General features: G+C 37.7%; 1 protein-coding gene across 4 annotated transcripts in view; it reads right to left on the bottom strand.

The window, feature by feature from the left end:
* PPARGC1A (PPARG coactivator 1 alpha) overlaps nucleotides 1-22,603 on the bottom strand; it is a 713,065-nt gene that overhangs the window by 44,619 nt on the left and 645,843 nt on the right. For all 4 annotated transcript variants that reach the window (XM_055140706.1, XM_055140707.1, XM_055140705.1 and 1 more), the window contains one exon: nucleotides 401-595. In XM_055140706.1, coding sequence (XP_054996681.1) covers nucleotides 401-595 — 195 coding nt within the window. The remainder of the gene's footprint in view (nucleotides 1-400; nucleotides 596-22,603) is intronic.

Here is a 22,603-nt window from a genome sequence, read left to right on the forward strand (position 1 = left end):
TATACAAAATTAGACATGTTGATGACATATATTTAAATAAGAATCAATGTAAATAATTTTTCACACTGGTCATAATTTAAAATCATACTAAATATTTAGAACTATTTGGCTGTCCACGTTTTATAAGAGTCTACGGTGAACATAAATAATGGTACCAAATAAAAAGGCAGGCACAAAAAGAACAAAAGGTAGTTGTTTAAATGTGAAGACCACACATAGATTGCATTGTCTATATTTTAACATAGAGAATCACAAAATGTGCAACTTCAAGTGGGCATGGGGATTGCTTTGGCATCAGTCTAAATTAAATATCCAGACCTTATTGTTACTACGTCATACCCATGCAGCGGGTAGCCAGGGGCAACTCCAATTCCTGTTAAACAGTAGGAAGGGTTCTTACTAGAGACGGCTCTTCTGCCTCCTGAGGGGGAGGAGTGCCGTCAGGCATGGAGGAAGGACTAGCCTCATTCTCCGTGGTCACATCTCCATCTGTCAGTGCATCGAATGAGGGCAATCCGTCTTCATCCACAGGGAGACTGTCCAGTGTCTCTGTGAGAACTGCTAGCAAGTTCGCCTCATTCTCTTCATCTATCTTCTAAAAACACAAAACAAAAATAAAACAAAAACCCAAGACTGAAGACATGAGTGACTTGACATTGGGAAATGAGTCCATTTTGACTGAAGTGATTTAGCCAAATGAGTAAACTATAAATAACATCCAGAATACAAAGATCATGATCTCCTTCCATTCCAAATTCACTGGTAACCTGAATTGCAAAACTAATTAATACCTCCGCTCCACCAACCTCTGATGGTTGAGCTGCCCAGGTTAATAATTTGTTAGGATGGTGCCTATAACCGCTGCCTGTATATAATTATGTCTCATCCACAGCTGTCTTCCACATCTTTTGTCTTCTTTCCCTAACAGAGATATAGAGAATCACAAAGCTGGAAAGAATTTTAATCATCTTCTATTTTATCTTCAGATAGAGTATCTCAATCTCTGGTATAGCATAACCACCGAAAAGTTTAGATGACCCTCTGTTTGAGCATCAGCAGAAACTGGAAATATACAAAGAGAAACTTTCGTAGTTTCAATTACAATCTCATCACTGAACACTCCACAGTCATTTATTTCTCTCACTGACATCTCTCCCAACTCTACTCATAAATCTATAGCTGCCTATTGGACATTTCTACTTGATAATAGCTCCCTCATCTCCAAAATCCAAACTTAGGACTTTTTAACCACAAAAACTGCTGTTTTTCTTGATTTCCTGAGTTGGGGAACAATTCCTCAGACCTTAAGTAAGGAACTACCTCAAGTTAGTGAGTCACTAACAGAGACTGACTCTGTAACATTTCTTAAATGCATTCAATTCTGTGCCAACAAGCATGATTTTAATGCAATGTTGCTTCTAATAGGGGTTTCTGCAAACACGGCCTGTTACGTTTTTCATGTCCCGTGTTTTCCTATGTTAACACATCCTTGGGAAGATAATCTCTGGTTATTTATTCCACAACTTAAATTTTTTTAATTTAATTCAAGAAGTGTGATAGTCAGATTTTAAGCACATAATATTTCAATTCCAATCCCACCACTAGCGTCAGCTTCCCTCCACCAGTATTTTGCAACTGTTTTTGAAGACCTCCTCTGGGTCTAGGCCTTGCTAGGTGTTGGAGAAATAAAAACAAGATAGATCTCAGACCTCCTGGGACCATTCCGCTGGAATAAAAGAACTTATAAACTATGTTCTAGAACAGAGAATCTTTGCCTCAGTACTATAAACCATCAGTTCCCCAAGTAAACTTTTTTATGCACGTTGCTAACAGGACCATATTTACATTCTATGCATCTGGGGTACCAGCATCAATGCTGGGTGCGTAGCACAGAGAGTCATTGCTTGTTTGCTGATATTTTATTGATCTGCATTTATTACCTAGAATATCTATCATGCGGATCACTTTCTCTCTTCTCTTGTCTCTTCACAATGTCCAATTTGACCTGCTTCCTAAATCTTTTCTTATTTACGTTCTGTATGCTATGACATTAACAATATCAGCTAAATTATCCCTCACAGATTCTATTACAAAATGCATCTAAGCTGCTGACACCTAATGGAGCCAGTAGTGCCCACACTTCCTTTCTCTCTAGCACTGAACTCCAGTTAATTGACCTGACAAAATTACAAGAATCACAGAAAAGACAGCTAATCAGAAAATCAAATTGTATTACTAGAGAAATTAGGCAGGCCTTTATCACGTATACATTCTATTTTCACACAAAAATTGTTTTCCCTCATTACTGATGAGTCTCCATCCAGGGGTAAAACTACAACTTTTGTTCCTTTTGCATGCAAGCCACAAAGAGTCATTTGTACTCTGGCTGGACTGGACTTGACTTTCTTTTCCCCATTTGCATAATGCATCTCTCTAAATCCCTGTACTTGACATAGTCAGGGAAGAGTTTTGGGTCACACAGAATGGAATGACAACTGCATGAGTTTGCAAATTCTTCTGCAGAAGATAAATCCTAATCAGAAGGGGTGAAATGTTTGCTTTAAAATGGGATCACTATCTTCTGGAAACTGACCAGTTTTTTAAAAGCTAAAATTTCTTAATTCCATAAATTAAAGGCTTATTGAGCATAGAATCCTCCTCTTTAACACCATCAAAAAAGTAAACTTTAAAAATTTTCTGCCCAAGCTCATAATCTTACATCTAAATTTCCAGCACCCCCTTTAAATTAATTAATTAAATTTGTTTGGGGGCTGCACTGGTAAGGTTCAGGGTATACTCCTTATTCTGTGTTCAAGAAACATGCCTGGTGGGGCCCAGGAGACAACATGGAATGTCAGGCATTAAACGCAGGTTGTCTGGGTACAAGGCAAGTGCCCTACCTGCTGTGCTATCTCTCCTGCCCCCCATTTTGTTTAAATTCGGGTTCTGCAACATGCCAAAAGGCAGATTTAAATCTAGGTCATTAAAGCATTGAGCAACATTTATATTTGAATTAAATAATTGTTGTTTTAAAACGTGAGAGTTTCATTAACATAATTATTCTTCATAATATCGAATTATATACATAATCTCTGAAAATATCTCAAACACACACATGCTCTCTCTCATACACACACACAGACGCACTTTTAATAAGTTGTATAGTCTTTTTTAGGTATGTTAATTTTCAAAAAGAGTAATTTCACTGAAGCTCAAAAATAGCTCCAGAAGAAATAGTTAAGAATGTTTACCAATAAATGAGTAATTTTGTTTATCCTATTTAAATTTTGTGTTTGGCTTTCTAGCAATACTACAAGCCTGTGTTTGCTTTCAATCACATAATACAATAGCTCCTTAGTTCTATCCCTAGTGTAAACAAACCACGATAATTCCAATCAAGTCAAAATGACAAAGAACACTTAAATTAACTAGTTTTCTCCCATTTCTTTAATAAGGCTGAATGAATGCAAACCAAATACAATGGCAGAAGTATTCAAGTTTGATCAAGTCATAATTAATTTAAAAGTTCTGATTAAACCACCAACTATTTTAATTCTCATCTCTCCTAGAACCACAGTGAAGGTGTTTTGGAGATAGAAGATATTCTTTGTTTGTGGATGTGCATGTTATGTTGGGTGTGAGGGTAGGGTTAGTTGGTGCTCATGCCCTGTGATCCAGTAGAGCTGTAATCAGTATTGATAATTCTCCATTAGAAGTTATTAGTTAAAAATAATTATTTTTTAAAAAGTTATTTTTATATTTAAACACAATACAGTTGTTATGGGCTTTCAATGTTCCAACACCAATCCCACCACAGGAGCGACCTGCCCCCCACCCAACTTTTCCAAGCCTGCCCAAGGCACAAAATAATGTATTTTATATTGCTTGTTACAACTAAATGACTAATGGAGTTATCAAAAACATTTCCGTGAAAGAAAATTTGTGAAAATTGTTCTGTCTCACCATGGGGTCGTTAAGTCCTAGTCTGACGTTTAACTAAGCTGTTTATTGCTAGTTGGCCCTTCTGTGGTATTGTTTTTGTTTGTTGAGTTTAGTTGGCTGCTGTGTTACTTTCCCATCTAATTTGGTGTGCTCCTGCTGGAAGGTCAATAATGTGGAATTTTATATTTTTTTCAAGTAACTCAGAGGTGGGCTGGAGTAGGTTTGCCTTGCACACGGCAGAACCGGGTTCGATTTCCTTCATCTCTCTTAGAGGGCAGCAAGCTACCGAGAGTATCCCTCCCACACGGCAAAGTCTAGCAAGCTCCCTGTGGCATATTTGATATGCCAAAAACAGTAACAACAAGTCTCACAAAGGAGACGTTACTAGTGCCCATTCGAGCAAATCCATGAGCAATGGGATGACAGTGATACAGTGATACAGTGAACTCAAAGGTGTGGTTCAAGACCATATGTTCTGTCAAGTTGTTCTTTGAATTAAGATGGAAATAATGTTAGTTTTAGATTCTCTGCATCCTCTTAATTACAGAAGACTAAAATGTTCTTTGAATTAAGACAGAAATAATGTTAGTTTTAGATTCTCTGCATCCTCTTAAATACAGAAGACTAAAAAGAAACAGGTTGTTGCTGAAGGCTTTCCTGTTGTGAGGCCCAACACATTCTTCTTTACACAAAGGTGAGTGGACTTTGCCTCTCATTGTGACAAATTCAACTACCTTAGCATGAGCAGCCAGATGCCCCAATAGGTAATGGGTGTGACAAAAAAAATAAAAAGAACTCTCAAAAATGAATGTTGCTTCAGTCCCAATTTACAGAGCAAATAAGCATACCGACCCACTCGCATATATATCTTTTCCCAGGGGACACCGGTATAGAAATACTGTTGCAGGTGACAGTCCAAAGACTAGCCTTCATATTGCTTTCTAACTAGTCAAAAGTCCTATGAAAAACATATATTACTTGCTATAGCCCCATAGAGTTGAAAAGAAAAGCAGAGAGGTGAGAAAGAGATCCATGGTGATCTATGGCTATCACCCAAGGTGCCACCTGGCAGCTCTGGCAGCATTAGAGAGGGGAAACCAGGGAACAGGCTTAGAGCATCATGCTGCATTGTGCTCTGTGGCTAAAAGGTGGCGTTTCTCTGGGAAAGTTTCAACCTGGGATTCTCCTTACATAATGTAAGTCCGTGGCTCTTCTTCCAACTTAAAGATCTGTATGACCATTACATGCCATACTCTCAGGGTTCTCTGGGAATAAAGAAGAATCACCAACAAAATTCATTCAAGGTCTAAAGATGTGCTGGTGACAGATTCTAGATACACCTGTATAAATACTTTGTAAGTTAGAAGATGCAGCATCTCTGAAGCAATACTCTAACAATCGATTATTCCAGTCAATGTACCAGAATGGCTGCTTTTTGGAACTGATAGGATGGCCCCATCCTGCCTGACATATACTGACTGTTCAAAAGGCACCATTGAAGGGGTGAGTGTTAGTACAGCAGGTAGGGTTACCTGCCTAATATGCATCCAATCCAAGTTCAATCATTGACAGCGTATATGGTCCCCCAAGCCATCAAGAGTGACCCCTAATCATCGAGCCATGAGTTAGCCCTAAATATCAGCCCTTGTTATCAAAACAAAACAAAATAAAATAAAATAAAATAATGGCACCTTTGGAAAAAGGTAGATTCTGTCCTCTGAAGTGTCCAGAACCACCTCAAGACTGAACTTGGGATCCATTGTAGCAAACCTAGGTTTTTCATTGTGAGCAGTTGGCCATGAAACTAGTTCACAGTGCATACAACACACCAGATGCACCCAAGGAATGAATAAATCCACTAAATTAAAAAGGAGAGTACAAACTCTTGAGATGCTAACACCTGAATGGAGAAATACCATGAAAACTGCATGTGGCATTCCAAGGATTTGTAAATGCAGGCTATTATGGAAGGACCATGCCCTGCTTATGATAGTAATTTTTCCCACATCTTGTAGAATTGCAATTACACTCTGTGTCCCCAGATTCTCACACTGGCTTGATCTCTGTTTGATAAAAATAGTTTAATGGCCATTTAATCACAGCTTCATTATCTTAGCTCTCTTAATGCGAATTAGGCCAGGAGAATTCTTGCTTCCTCATTATTCAAATCATCAATAAGAAGGAAACGGTGGGGTCCTCTTATCATTCATTAATCAGTTTCAGTGTCTTAGGTACTGTTTACTTAGAGATCAATCTGTGTGAGAGGTCACTTAACCTCTCTGAGCCTCTCTATTTTCTTATTATGTACAAAATTTTGGGTTAACATCTGCCTCATTCCTATTACAGAATTTGCATGTATGTACTCCTGATTAGTTGGGAGAAGAGTTGATAAATGCTGAAAGTTCTTTAGGAAGGTGCTCAGTAACATGTCTAATGCAAATGTCCATCATTGTGATTGCTCATATTTGAATTCACTATTTGAGCATAATGTACTTTAGCTCCAGGCCAGCTTTCTCCCAAATATCCAGCATGCATTGCACTTTCTCCTTGCCCCTTCCTGCTGATTTGGAAGCAGTTAATGAAGACAAAATTAATTCCTACTTTAAGTGAGGCCTAATTAGGAAGTGAAATCTGCTAGAGTAACATCTGGTAATGAATTCTGGAGCCAAATATAAATAACATTTTTGGATTATCCACTATTTTAGATTATTTGTTACACTAGACCACATCAGGACAAGATAAGTGAGAAAGCAACGTAGAGGACAGATTCAGTAGTTCAACCAAGGAACACAATTGGTCACAGGAGTCGCTCTTATGAACTGCTAACCTATGAAATTCTGTAGCCTGGGCTCTTGAATGCAAAGGGGAAAGAACGTTTGCATATTGGTCTGGGTGTATTATTTTATTAGAGACTTGCAAGAAGCTGAGTTCAGAATAGAAAGGAACATTTCTTAAATGAAGTAAGAAATAAGAATTCTGATTAAACTAAATTTGAAGATTTTACCTATTTTCTTTGGAACATTTTCTAAAAAGTAGATACCACCACTTCACTGAATGTTTATTAGAAATTGAACTGTAGGTGCACCTTGAGTGGTCTGAGCCTTTAAGGACGAGGCTATAAAATATTTTGAGTACCCACATTCAAGGACTGGAGCGATAGCACAGCCTGTAGGCCGTTTGTCCTGCACGCAGCTGACCTGGGTTCAGTTCCTCTGCCCCTCTCAGAGAGTCTGGCAAGCTACCGAGAGTATCCCGCCTGCATAGCAGAGCCTAGCAAGTTCCCTGTGGCGTATTCGATATGCCAAAAACAGTAACAAGAAGTCTCACAGTGGAGACGTTCCTGGTGTCCGCTCGAGCAAATCAATCAACTGGACAACAGTGTTATAGTGCTACCCACATTCAAACAATTCTCTTCTCCGCCCCCCCCCCCCTTACTTCTCTTTCTCTCCTTGAGTGTTCTGCCACACTCTGGGTTCTCTTGCTTCTCTTATTCACAGACCTGAACGACCAATTACCTGATGACCCTTTCATCAAAAGAGTATAATCTTCATATCCCACTCAGTTCTAACCCTAAGTTAGGAAGAATCTCTAAAATAACTCACTAACCTAATGTTTAAGGGCTCTGAATAAGGAATGGGACCTTATAGGTAGAAATATACAACTTAATGAATCTCAATCAATTATATAGAACAGAAAATAATCACAGCAGCAAAGACCATCATATATTACACCACACATTTTACATATAAAACCCTTGATATATGATTATTACTAGCAAAATGTTTATGAGTTAGTTTATTCTCCTTTTCCATTGCTGAGAGAGAAAGAGATAGAAAGAGAGAGAGAGAGAGAGAGAGAGAGAGAGAGAGAGAGAGAGAGAGAGAGAGAAACATTATGTGACCTCGGCCTTTCCTTTTGGTGGCAGTGGCATGGTGATCGCCGTCTTTTGGTAGAAATTTCTCTGGGCTTAATTACTTAAATTACTAAAATACCAGAAATCCAAAACAGCAGCCGCGTGACCTCATATGCTCTTCCTTATCAACAACAGAAAACAAATTATCAAATGATGCCTTTTTGGTCGGTCTGATTGTTGGGGGAAAATTCCAAATAATAATAGTGAGTTTTCTGTTGAAACATTGAATATAATCAAAGAGAGAGTAAAGTGAAAATCATCAGCCACACAGGCAGGGCGAGGGATATAAGGGGGGCCTGAGGGGGGTACACTGGGGTTCTTGGTGGTGGAACATGTGCACTGGTGAAGGTATGAATGTTTGATCATTGTATGACTGAGACTTAAACCTGAAAACATGTAACTGTTCTCAAGGTGAATCAATTAAAAAAAAAAAGAAAACATTATGTGACACTGTTTTTGCCCTGTCAGATTCCAACGTTGATATAATTCAAGACTGTGCTTATTTGGCAATTAGTAAAAAGGACAAAGATTTTAATTTTACTATCACACCCCATGAATATATATGCTACTTAAAATATCAAAAATATAAATGTGTATGCATAGATGTCTCTAAATATCAATATAAACCATGCCCTCCCAACACATAAAGGTTTGAGTCTCAGACACTCATGTGTGTGAAACAGAATCTGTGTGCATGTACAGTTCCATCCCTTGAGTGTACTCCTGGTAGTGCTCAGGGGGCCACATGGGATGCTGGGAATCGAATCTGGGTCAGCTGTGTGCAAGGCAAACACCCCACCCGCTGTGCTATTGCTCCAGCCCCAAAGGGAGATGTTTTAATACCTAGTTTTCATAAAATGAAATGAAAGCAACTTAGTTGTACCACAAAATAGGAGGCTAGATAAACTCAAAAGAGAGATTACCAAGGACTTCACTCCTCCTTAAGTTTAAACTCAGAGAGAAAGCTCCCCCTGGAAAGAATATCCATAACAGGGGTCAGGAGGCTAAACCCTGGTTCCAAATGCATCTTCCACTCAACTCTGGATTCTCTGTACATGTTACAATGATAATCTAATAAAATCTTATGTGATTTCCATGTGTTTATCCTGGTCACGTCTCATACCTTCCCACTAGTCTATCTTCAACACAGAAGACTGAAATCCTGAAAAAATTTAAGCCATATCTTATTCTCTCCAAATTTTCCATAGATCCTATGAGTCCCAAAGTAAAAGCCAAAGATCTAAGAATGATTTATTTACCAAGGATCACTAAATAAACCTAACCAAAACACCTTTGAAAATGGGAGGAAGTACTTTAAATAATTAACCATCAAGGGGGTAAACCCAGAAGATCTCAGGATGACTGGGATGGATAGTTGCTAGCCCTAAAGTAGACCTCTTTCATCTGACCTTGTCAACATCCCCATTTATCTTCCTAAATCCTTTCCTACTACTCTGACCTCCTCACTAGTCCACAAAAATTCCAGACAAAAATGTCCTCAGGCCTTTGCACCTGCTGTTTTGTCTTACTGGAAGACTTTTCTTCCTGATGATCACATGCATTTTCACTGCCTCATTTACTTAGGTGTCACCTCCCAATGTTGACCTTCGTGTTAGTCCAGACACATTCTATCCACATCCCTGGATAATATTTTCCATTGACACATTTAACTGTATCTGTATATAAACACACATTTATTTATTTGTGCATATATCTTGTTCACAGTCTATCTCCATTCAAAATACTTGTGCTTTTTCTGATCATTATTGAGACACTATATATATATATGTGCACATATGTGTGCATATATATATATGCATGTGTGTGTTCAAGAAAAATGAAGATGAAGAATGACTAAAAACTCTAGTCCTAAAAACATAATGCAAGCATTCATTCCCTTACTGTTGCTGGTGCAGTTATATCTATTATCTCCACCTTTTCCCAACAACACCCAGAAGGCCAATATTCTTAATATTTATCTTAGACTATAGTTTAGAATTAACTTGCACTCATTCTTTATATACTACGATAGGCCAGGAAAGCATTCAATATGTTCTTCAAGGGACAGAAGGAAAAATGAACAGTGACAACTTCAGGCTAATTCTGAAATTAGCGACAAATCATTCAATCTATAAGCGTCCATGCAATGTTCTTCTTTTCCAAAAAAAAAAAGCATAACATGGAAATTATAAGTGTATAAGTGTAGAAGTCAGTTACCCCAACTATGATATCTGGGTAGACTCTAAATCACATCAAGCAATTTGTTTTCAAAATCTCAAGAGTCAAGATGGTTTGTGATAGAAAAATAAAATGGGTATAATCTCTCTGGACTTGAGTGAGCAGTGTTACTCCACTAGGAAAAACACAGTCATCTACACCAGAAATATATGTCATTACTATTGTAATGAATAATTATACATATTGTAGGACATATTTTATGTATTTATGTAATTGAACCCACATGTCAATATAATTAATTTTTAGAAAGCAACATGCACACTCAAACATGTTGTTTCTCTTATAATAAGTAGAATGGCAATCACCACTGCATGAACATGTTAAGTTGAATCATATTGTGTTGGTCTTCAGACAAAAGAATTTGAGAATTGAGGGAAGGCTGTGTGAATTCTGGAGCCATTTACAAATACTTCTATGAAAGCAGAATTTTCAGTCCTCTTCAATCAAAACAAAGTGAAAATCAAATCAGTTGATAAGATTGCTATAAAATGCTAATCATGATCTTAAATTCCAGCATCACTTTTCTCTATTAATTTAAATAGTACTCTAAGTATTATGAAAGCAAATACTATTTTAATTAAATAACAGTAAATAGAAATGGACCTTTATTGGGTGTGTCCTATGTGCCTGCTGCTTATCATTTTATTTGAACACAATTATTCCCACTAAACCCAAAATTCATGTGACTAATGAGATGCACAGATGGTTATCAAACAAGATATATCAGATAAAACTTTGTTCTTACTCCCTTTGTTTATGTGCTGGAATTTTATGGAAGAGATTATTAGAACAAAAATGGGAGTGAGTTTGCACTATTCTAATCTATATTTGTAAATGAGTCAGAAAGGCATATCAGTTAATTATCAACAGATAAGAACGAAGGTGGGGAAATGCAATTACATCTCATGAACAGAGTTGGGCTTCCATGGAGAAAGTGGATCTTGCTTTGAGATTGCTCTTATCGTTGCTGGCTCAAAGTACTACTATTTTTAGTTTTTGGGGGAATTATTTTCTCTCTACAAGAATGTTTTTTCTTTCTTCCTAATGTGTTCACATACCTACCTCAAAGATCCCTTTTCAGTGTGATGTTTTCCAGCAAATTAAGCTTGTATTGGTATCCTTAAGTTCAAAAGGCTATATAAGAATACCTGGATATTGGTCCTTTACCATGTATGGTATTCAAATACTTTCTCTCATTCACTAGAATTTTTGTTTGTTTTAGTGATCCATTTCTTTCTTACTTCAGAAGCTTTGTAGTTTGATGTTGTTTATTTTGATGTTGTTGTTTTGACCAGTTGTTTATTTTGCTTTTATTTTCATTACCAGTGAAGTCAAATCACTGAAGACACTACTGAAGCCAACAGCATGGAGTGTTTTCCACAGATTTCCTTTAATGCAGTTTATGAATTACGATCTAATATCTGAATCTTTGATTCATTTTAGTTAACTTTTGTGCATAGGACAAAATGTAAAGACATTAGAAATCTCAAGAGCATAATACAAAAGCCTCATCCAAAAGTGGGGAGAAGATTTGAATAAAAACTTCTCTAAATATGAAATAAAAGATAGCCAACAGAAATCCCAGCTGATTAAGATAATCAGGCAAGTGTTCTATGTTGGTATTTTATGACTGTTGAATAGCATATAAATCAAGATAGAATTTATAATTCCATCTATGCTAGATTCATTCTAACACAAGCAATTTAGTACTTTTTATGGTTATTAATTACATTTTTATTTATTCTACAAGAATTCTTACTCCCAATATGCAACATGAAGTCCCTTCAAGTTTTACAGAGTATTTCTGTATTGATTCCAAATTACTCGCTATTTACTCCCAGAATTTCTTTCTGATTAATTCTATGCATTTAACTCTACTTAATGCCAATCATTCTCATCCACATCTTTTGAACCTCAACCCTCATCATTTTCTAAAGTTTATTCTGGTTTTGTAGTCTATTACATAGATTTTATTCTAATGAGTCTTGAGGATTTTCTTCTATATGCTTTCATGAGTTTTCAAAAATTTCTCTATTTCCTAAAATTTTTTAAGTTAAAAATGATATAAAAATGATTCAAGATCTTTATATACTTGTGAAATAAGCAAAGCAAAATGTAGATGCTGCCAATAGAGTATATAAATTTGGATACTGAGTTTATCATTTCGTACAGCAAGTTAGCTACCCTTTTGTGTCTCAGTAAAAACACCTGACAAAGTGTGTTCTTACAGTAAGACTAACACTATAAAATTTTTGAGAATCACCTGAGCTACTCATGAAAACTGTGTAGAAGAGTACCTGGACATAGAGACAACATATTATTAAAATTTTCATTATCCTTATCCCATTCAGGAGATTGAGTTCAAAATAAGTGAAAAAATATATATATATACATTAGCATTTTATGATAGAAGAAATATTTCCTTGAGGTAAAGAAGGGATAAAATGAACAAAGAAGGGAAGATCATACTGCAAAATAAGTCTATATGATATAGCTATCTTATATTCTATTATTTCAAAATATTAAAATATTATAGCTTATAAATCCTTGTGATTTGTGTAGATTACATTATGAGTGAAAATTCCTGATTATATTGGAGGTAGGCAGGGTTTGACAAATCACAGGCAGCATATGTATTTACTGCAGAATGATAACTTGAAATGCATTCCAGGCTAAACTATGATGCATACATTTGATATATTCCCGACACATAAACACTTGCAGACCTATATCATATTTATAAGACATATATGTATTACTTAATCATACTTAATGCATGCCTATCATGTGCTATCACTTGTTGGTTAGACTTTACCTTTAAATTTGGTGTAAAGATGATAAAAGATAAATATCTCCTTCCATTGAGATAAAGATAGATTAGATAGAGAATAGGTAGATAATAAATATACAGACATATGGCAGGTATATGATAGATATATAGGTGGATAGATAATAGATATAAAAAGCCACTTTAGAAGAAATATATGTGGTGCATATATGTGCCTATATTTTGTACCATAAATATGTAAAGAGAGAGAAGACATTTGTAGTACCAACTCATAATACCTGAGAAAGGAAAATTTTAGGCAGAAGAAGGCATAAATGTAAAGATCCTGATTTGAGAACTTGCAATGAGTAAGGTACTTTGTTTTCATAGTTCAGAAACATGCACAAGTGGGAATGATATGGAAAATATTTAACAAACATTACACAGGAACATTGATCAATCAGAGAGCAGCAGCACCTGGACTTCAGAAAGGTGATTTGACATAAATAACCTCCGAAGTTTTATTGTTGCACATTTGCAGATTAAATTAATCCTGGACTAGGCCAATGCTTTTAGACTGGCTCTTTCAGAAACATCTGCAACAAGTTCCCTAAAGAACCCACCCAAAGCAGTGATTAGAAGATACCATCCCAGAGTCCAGTACCATTTGTCCCAAAAGACTTCTCTAGATATATGTTCAGAGTGGGCTGCTATGTGGCCCCATGCCTGGAGCTCTGCATCATTTTATAGTTGAAGATGACCAGATGCATATTACCTCAAATAATCTGAAGGCCATGAGAAAGTAGCCCGAAAATGAAAGGTTTTGTTTCAAGGCAGTGAGAGGTCTTTAAAGGTAAGGCCAGTGATGACCTAGAGATAGTTCACAGAGTATAATGCATGCCTTGCATGTGGCCAAACCCAGTTTGATCCCTCTCACCAGACATGATTCCCTGAGCATTGCGAGGAGTGATCCCTAAGTAAAGAGCCTGGAATAAGCCCTGAGCATGTCCAGATGTGGTCCAGCCCAACACCCCTCCCTTCCATTAGACTCCCTTCTCAACAGAAAGGTAAGGTTTTCTTTCTTTAGGGCCATCTAGGATGAAGAAAATCAAATCTGCTTCTCAGTGCTCCTATCCCTGGCCCTCCCGACAGGAGGAGCAGAAACCCTTTAGAGCCTGAGATCGGATCTTAGAGGCAAGTGTTCTGTTCCATAGAGAGTAGTGGGTTTCTAATCAATACTTGCCAAATAAATAAATACAAGAAGTTCATTTTCACAATGACTTTGCACCTACGAATCCAATGTGGGACCAGATTTCTGAAGCATGTAAGTCTGTACTTTCCAGAGACTGAGATTCTCTTAATGTCTTAATGCCAGAGTGAGCACAGCTCTTGAAGAATCTTTAAATACCTTTCATGGAATCTGCAGTTTTAGAAGAGGACTTGCTTGTGATTATCAGTGACTTATTTGTACATGTGCTGAGGATGCACAGTAGCTTATGACATCCACTTTGACAAAGTGACTAATAACAACATAGGGTTGTCTCTCTTATGGACAGGTGCCCCCTGGCAGAACTCAGGGTCTGAGGATATGGTGCTGGTGAGACCCTGTCATAGGAAGGAGAGATTTTTCCATGACCTCTCCTTTTCCAGATTTATTTCAAGATCACTGAATTTTTTCTAAAAAAATTACGTGTGCCATCGCAATATAAGAACGACAAGAAAATTACAAACAGAACTGCATTAAATCTCAAGCATTACAGAATGAAAATAGGGGTAAACAAGTTGCTTAATAGGGGACTCATAGTGAGAGGGTATAATAACAGAAACAGCAAACTGTCACAGTGATCAAGAGTCAACCCATTGAGCCCTGTGTGATTTTGAAATTGAGAGGACTAAGACCCAAAGGGTTAAACAGGCTTTCTTAATGGCGATTAATAATTTACCTATCTCTCTATTCATAACACTTAAGATTTTATACCTTACCGTGCCACTTCACAAGTAAAAGGAAATAATAGCAAAGAATCTTTCTTCCTTACTCCACAACATTGTTTACAATATTATAAGTGGTAAGTTACCAGTACAGACTCTGAAGAAAGACTGGACTTTAATTAAGTTCCAGGGCCATGATTTTCAATAAATCCAAAGCATCATAGGAATAGGAATCATGTGTGTCAAAAAGAGATTCAAAACTATGCTAATACATAGTTTATGTATTAAGTGTATAAAGTACCTACTATGTACCAGGTATAACTGACATTAGGGATAAAGATGTAAACAAAACAATTAAAAATCTCTGCCTTCATAGAATACATTATAGCACAGGAACACAGATTATTAGCAAAACAAACTAGGAGAAATAAATGAACAAATGAATTGATGATTGAATGAATAAAACAGTTAAACTTAAGCAAACATCTCTGAAACTCAGGCTTATTAAATAGGGCATGGATTGGGGTCAAGAAGACGTCTTCATGCCAAGAGATCTTAGATCTTCAGTCTCTAAAACTCTTGAAAATAAAATTATTCATTCAAAAACATGAATCAAAGAAATAATTTTTGATCTTAAACTAAAGTAATGATGTCTCTAATACCATGTGTCTCAACATTGGCTATATATTAGAATCATGTAAGCACTGTGTGTGTGTGTGTGTGTGTGTGGCTCGGGGCTGGGGGGGGGGCACCTTTCGAAAAATATTTAAGAATTAAAGTTAGTAGCTCTGGAGATGACAGTGTTTCTCAACAGTTCCCCTGGCAATATTCTAATGGAAACAAGGACTGGTTATCATGTAAAACAGAGTGGCAGTGTCTTTGAGGGAAGGCAGATGCATTTGCTAATATCTTATCATTGATGGCATCAGTGAAGATTTCCTGTCAGTGAAGAGCAAGTCCTTCACATTTTCTGATTTTTCCTTCACTGCTCATCATAATGTGAGTGCCTCCATACACATGTGTATACCGTGTCTGGCATCTTAACTGGAGCAAAGATTTTTTTTTTAATTAAATCACCATGAGATACAGTTCCAAAGCTTTCATCTTTGAGTTTCAGTCATAAATGATCAAACACTCATCCCTCCACCAGTGCACATTCTCAACCACCGGTGTCCCCAGTATACCCCTCCTTTCCAGCCTTCCTCCTGCCTCCATGGCAGACAATTTCCCCCATACTCTCTCTCTACTTTTGGGCATTACGGTTTGCAATACAGATACTGAGAGGTTATCACATTTTGTCCTTTATCTACTTTCAGCACATATCTCCCATCCCAAACAATTCCTACAGCCATCAAGTCTTAGTGGGCCCTTCTCTATTCCAGTTGCTTTCTCCTCCAACTCATGAGACAGGCTTAACTGGATCAAAGATCTTTGGAGGGTTCCAGTCCTTTTCTCCACTGCCCAAGTGGATTAAGGCCAGGAACTTTGCTCTTTAAGGCGCTGTCTTAGTGCTTGTCTGTCCCTTTTGCCAGTGCTGTACCTTTCTCAGTTTATCCAGTCAATTTCTAGTGTCCATGCTGGGGATCCTCAGCCAACAAGAGCCTAATTCCTGTTACTGCAGCTGCACTCAGATTAATTCCCCTTTACAAACAGAATCGCGGGCTGGAGCAATAGCACAGCAGGTAGGGCGTTTGCCTTGCATTCGCCCAACCCAGGTTGGGTTCCCAGCATCCCATATGGTCCCCAAGTACTGCCAGGAGTAATTCCTGAGTGCATGAGCCAGGAGTAACCCCTGTGCGTTGCCGGGTATGACCCAAAAAGCAAAAAAATAAATAAATAAAAGCAGAATCGTCTCAGACTCTACTGTAGTGACCTCTGACTATAAACAGATTAGTTTATAAAAAAACTTTGAGATGAAGTACAAAGGGTTGAAATTAAAAGGAAATTCACAGGTGACATGCCTTCTATCATGAAAAAGATTAAATAGATATATTTCATTGAAAGAGGGCTGGAGTGATAGCACAGTGGTTGGGTGTTCGCCTTTCATGCAGCCGACCCGATTTTGATTCCTCCATCCCTCTCGGAGAGCCCGGCAAGCTACCAAGAGTATCGAGCCCTGAGGCAGAGCCTGGCAAGCTACTCGTGTGTACTGGATATGCCAAAAACAGTAACAATAAGTCTCTCAATGAGAGACGTTACTGGTGCCCGCTCAAACAAATCAATGAGCAATGGGATGACAGTGACAGTGATTTCATTTAAAAGAAACATAGCCACAGCTTGAGAGATAGTACAGCAGGTAGGACACTTGCCTTATATGCAGCTGACCCAGATTCAATTCCCAGCATCCTCTACAGTCCCCAGAACCTGCCAAGAGTAATCCCTGAGTGCACAGTCTAGAGTAGACCCTGAGCACAGTGAGTATGGTTCCCCTGAATCAAAAATAAATATATGTATGTATATATAATAAATCATATATCATATAATATATCATATATCTCAGAAGCACGCGGCCGATATCTTTAGGCAGAGAGTCTCTTGCCCGCATGCCTGGCTGTCTTCCCTGGAGCCCCTCGGAGGGGACGGGCTCCAGCTTCCTCCCCACCCCGAGCACAGCTCCCAGCTGCCAAAGACCACTGGAACCTAGCTATAGCCATGCTGGAGGCCCCTCTCCACATGTCTGGACAGGCCTCATGCATGAAGGTACCGGCAGAGGAACCCAGGTGTGTGTAATCCAATCAACAGCCAACATCCAGAGAGAGACTTAAAAGCAAGCTCTCAGAAGCGCACAGCCGATATCTTTAGCCTACTTCTTTCTCTGGGAGAAACTGGCAATCTTCTGAGAGTTGCCTGCCCACATGGGACAGCCTTGCAAGCTTCCCATGGTGTATTCATATGCAAAATCCAGTAACAAGCTGGATCTCATTCCCCTGAGCCTGAAGAGCCCCCAGTGAAACATCGTTAGGAGGGCCGAGTCAAGATAGCCTTCTAAGATCTCAGGGAAAGGACAAAATGAGATGTTACTGAGCCCGCCCGAGAAATCGGTGATTAACGGGATTTCGTGATTCGTGATACTATATATATATATATATATATATATATACATATATATGTATGTATATATATTATATATGGTCCCATCAATGACCAACATCCAGAGACTATAAAAACAAACTCCTGGAAGACATCTTATAGCCTAGTTCTCCCTCTTGGAGGACCTGGAAAGCTACCAAGATTTTCCTGCCCGCATGGGATAGCCTGGCAAACTCCCCTTGGTGTATTCATATGCCAAAACCAGTAAAATGATGGGTCTCATTCCCCTGACCCTGAAAGAGCCTCCAATGCGGCACCATTGGGAAGAGAAGTAAAGAGAGGCTTCTAAAATCTCAGGGCTAGGATGAATGGAGACCTTACTGAGACTGCTCAAGAAAATCAACAATCAATGGGATGATATTGATGAACACACACACCGGGGAGCAATAGCACAGCGGGTATGACGTTTGTCTTACATGTGACTGACCCAGGTTTGATTCCTCCATCCCTCTTGGAGACCCTGGCAAGCTACCAAGAGTATCCCGCCTGCACGGCAGAGCCTGGCAAGCTACCCGTGGCATATTCGATATGGCAAAAAGAGTAACAAATCTCACAATGGAGACCTTACTGGTGCCCACTCAAGCAAATCGATGAACAATGTGATGATAGTGCTACAGTGCTATATATAATGCTATATATAATATGTATGTATGTGTGTGTATACACACACAAACACACACACACACACACACACACACACACACATATATATATACACATATATGTAGCAACATAACGAAGGCTGGGTAGATAGTATAGAAGTTAATGCCCTTGATTTCCATGCAATCAAGCCTAGTTCAATCCCCAACACTGCTTGTGCTTCCCTGAATATTGCCAGGAATGATTCCTGAGCACTGAGCCAGGATTAACTCCTGAGCATTCCATGTTTGTCTCAATAATTTTTTTAAAAAGTAGAAACATACTACTGTTAGTAAATTCAGCAAGAAAGCAAATAATACTTATCCAGATCATGAACTATGCATGTACCTTGGAAAATATCTAAAAGAATAAATACTAATATAGTATAAAAGTAAATGTTTAGGGGCTGGAGCAATAGCACAGCGGGTAGGGCGTTTGCCTTGCACGCGGCCGACCCGGATTTGATTCCCAGCATCCCATATGGTCCCCTGAGCACCGCCAGGAGTGATTCCTGAGTGCAGAGCCAGGAGTAACCCCTGTGCATCGCCAGGTGTGACCCAAAAAAAAAAAGCAAAAAAAAAAAAAGTAAATGTTTAGATAAGTAATGTATTTCTGTTTTTTCTCAATTCTATTTTTCTCATCTTTTTGTGGGAAGTTTTGCATTTGTAAAACAGAAGTTAAAGGTGAGATGCTTATGAAAGAAAGAGAAAAAACTAAAATGTGATTAAATAATTAACCAAGTTTAGTGTGATCTACTCAGCTTTCTATCCCTGGTTTAGAATTTGCACTCCAGAGGCGAGGAGATAATACAGCAGCTAAGGTTGCATGCAGTCAACCTGGGTTCATTCTCTGTAACCACATATGGTCCCATATGTACCATCAGGTGTGACCTCTGAACACAGAAGCAGAAATAAGACCCAAAACACAGCAAGATGGGAACAGACTCATGCCAACTCCATGGAGTTCATGGAGCCCCAGCTGACATCACTGGTCGTGCAGGAACTTTTCAGATCTGTTTGCAGAAATGATGTCAGCCCGCTGTAATTCGTTCGGGGGTGAAAGATCTGATGCTATCAGCTGAGAGTGATCCTGGAGTAGATCCTTTCACCTCCAGGCACCATATGAAAACATCAGGCTTTAGCAATTGATAGCAACATAGTTCCCTGTCATTAGAGCGTCAGCCCCGCTCAGTTTGTCCCTGGGAGAGCATTCAGTAGTTCAATATTCCTGAAACATTAACCCAGGGTCTCTCATTTTGCTTCTGTTCCTATTGCTATCAAGTCCACGGTGAATATTTCCACGTAGTAATCAAAAATCTTACGGAATTTGGCCTTCGAAGAATGGGGTTCAAGTTCTAATTTGGTCACATGCTCACCTGTGTCCTTGGATAAGGCATTTGGACCCTATGATCTAAGCAGTATAACTGCAGACAGCTGCTTTACAATGCTGTGGTAAGGAGTAAATGAGACAGTGAGGAGAGAGGATGCCAGGCAACATTATAGAAACATTTCCTGAATATTTTTTGTGCTCTTTAAAAGAAATATTTCTTTCAAAAATGTTACTCTGTCAATAAAAGAGAAAAACTTAATAAATACATGAGAAAAACTGAATAGGAAATTCTAAAAAAACCTATGTAATGAGAACAACCTATTACTTAAGATGAAAAATTTTGAAAAGGTTACTTCATAATTTTTCTACTTATATAGTAAATATAAGTGGACCTAGTAACCTTCAAAACCTTAAAGATGAGGTTCAGAGAGGATAGTACAGGGTATAGGGTGCTTATGGGAGAGGTCTCTGAGCACTGCATCAGGAATAAGCTCAGAGCACTGTCAAATGTGGCCATAACCCCTCCCCCCAAGAAAATGAAAGGAAAAATAAAGCCCCTTAAGACAATACCTTAAATAGCTGAACTAGGACAAAGAGTTGTTAAAAAATAAACATTACATCATAGAAAATATAAATAAGAATATATACGTAAATAAAAATAAATGGAACCAGATCAATAGAACAATGTTTGCCTTGCACAGCACTGACCCGAGTTCATTCCTCAGTACCACCTATGGTCCCCTGAGGCCAGCCAGGAGAAATCTCTGAGCTCAGAGCCAGGAGTAACCCCTTAGCTCCACTAGCTTTGTCCTCAGACCTAAAATAAATAAGTTTACTGTTTGAACAGAAGAAAATAAATTCGATAAAATTGTGCTTTCAGTAAACGCAGCAGATATTTCACTGAAATACTTTATATTTATTTTATTTTGAAAAAAGAAGTCCTCGACAATATTTAAGCTACTATGTTTGACTTTATTCAGTCATTCTTTCTTATTCTTGCAGATTTAGAAAATTTAGAAACAAAAGTGTGTATGGCAAGTGGATGCTCATCCCTGACCTCATGTTCCTAGCAGCCTACCAGGCAGAAGTTATTGTTATATAACATAATTAAGGTTGCATGATGAGGAAAAATAAAAATATATCCAAAAATGAGAATGAAAAATCATAGGGAAAAGAATCAGGACTATAAGATAACTCAAAATGGTAGCATGACCTTTAATCAGAAACAAAAATATTTTTATATGATACTCTGGGTGGTGGGCTTCAGAAAATAATCGCTGTTTCTAAAATATGAGTTAGTTTTAGTCACCATCTCTAAATCTTTTATTGCGCTTTTAAAAAAATATTGCTAAGATCTTTAGGAACTGTAACTAGAATAATGCATTATAGAAAAAGCAAGTTCTTTGAGCTTCTCTGATAGTAATCAGTATTGTTGCCACAAAGGCCAAATATAATCAATCACAATCTATCAGAAAACTGCAAAGTAAACTATAGTTTTGGCACAAACTGTCAATTTCAATAAATGATACGCATGGTAGCAACATAGCTTTTTAACAGAAAATAAAATGGACTACACAATTTTTAATAATCACATTTTTAAGCTTGTTGAAAATAAGCAAACAAACAAAAATAACACAAGGTTGCCCTAAGATCAAATATTACCCGGAAAGGGAAACATTTTTATTGACAAATTAGAAACTAGTTTTTCTAAACAGATCTTAAAATGTTGTTATGCAATTTGGAGATACTATTTTCTTTCATCTGCTTAACAATTCTTTGAGATAACTATCATACCACCATTTTACAGATAAGGAGACTGAGGCTTAAGGAAGTTAAGTTGCTCATGCAAATTACACAGCAAAGATGGAGCAATACATAAGCTCTTTCAGAGTAATCTTCTGTGGAAAAATTCAAAACTTTTATACCTTCAAAGGTCTGAATTAAAACTCAATTGTTAATTTTATCTTTAAGATCTCTGGGGGAAAAAAACCACAGCTCACTGAATATTCTTCCAGAAAAAAAAAAAAAGTCACAAGTTTTGTTGCTTCTAATGAGTTGTTGCAGTTCAGAGGTTTCCATTACATTCTGACAATTAAGTTGCTAATAAACCTAGGAACCACTAATTGACTTATCCATCTCACAAATTCAAGATCCAGCTAGCACCCTAGAACACCATTTCCATCATTGGACCCCAAATCATTCATGTTTTGCAGTTCACTTAGTGATACGATTTGATTTGGGTAAATTGCATATTGTTCTTCTACTTGACCCGAAGTTCTAATTGGTAGTACACGTTGCAAGTGCTCACATACACATTAGTAACAACCTGCCCTACTGCTGCCAACTATATTATCAGAACCAACATTAAGACATTGTTATGCTGTGGACCAATGCAATGACTGTGGACCCAATATAAAAAATTTATGGTAATTGAAACCACAGAATCTTAGGAAATGCAGTCAATTTCATAGAGTATCAAAAGGTCACTCTATTCAATTTATACTTGAGGCTGAGCACAATATTGAAAAGACACGTGAAAGCAAACTATCTTATCAGTTGCTCAGGATGCAACACTTATTGACTATATAAGGTAATTTACTGATTAGCAAATAAATGCATTACCTGTTTTGAGCCTCATATTTGGCACACCACATTCTTGTGAAGAACTTAACACTGTGAAAGCATTACTAAATATGCCAACATTACCATATTAAGTGCTCTGTTCAAGCTTCACTAAGAGGGAACTTTTTTCTGTT

Source organism: Sorex araneus, chromosome 5, assembly GCF_027595985.1.
Source record: "Sorex araneus isolate mSorAra2 chromosome 5, mSorAra2.pri, whole genome shotgun sequence".
Classification (NCBI taxonomy): Eukaryota; Metazoa; Chordata; class Mammalia; order Eulipotyphla; family Soricidae; genus Sorex; species Sorex araneus.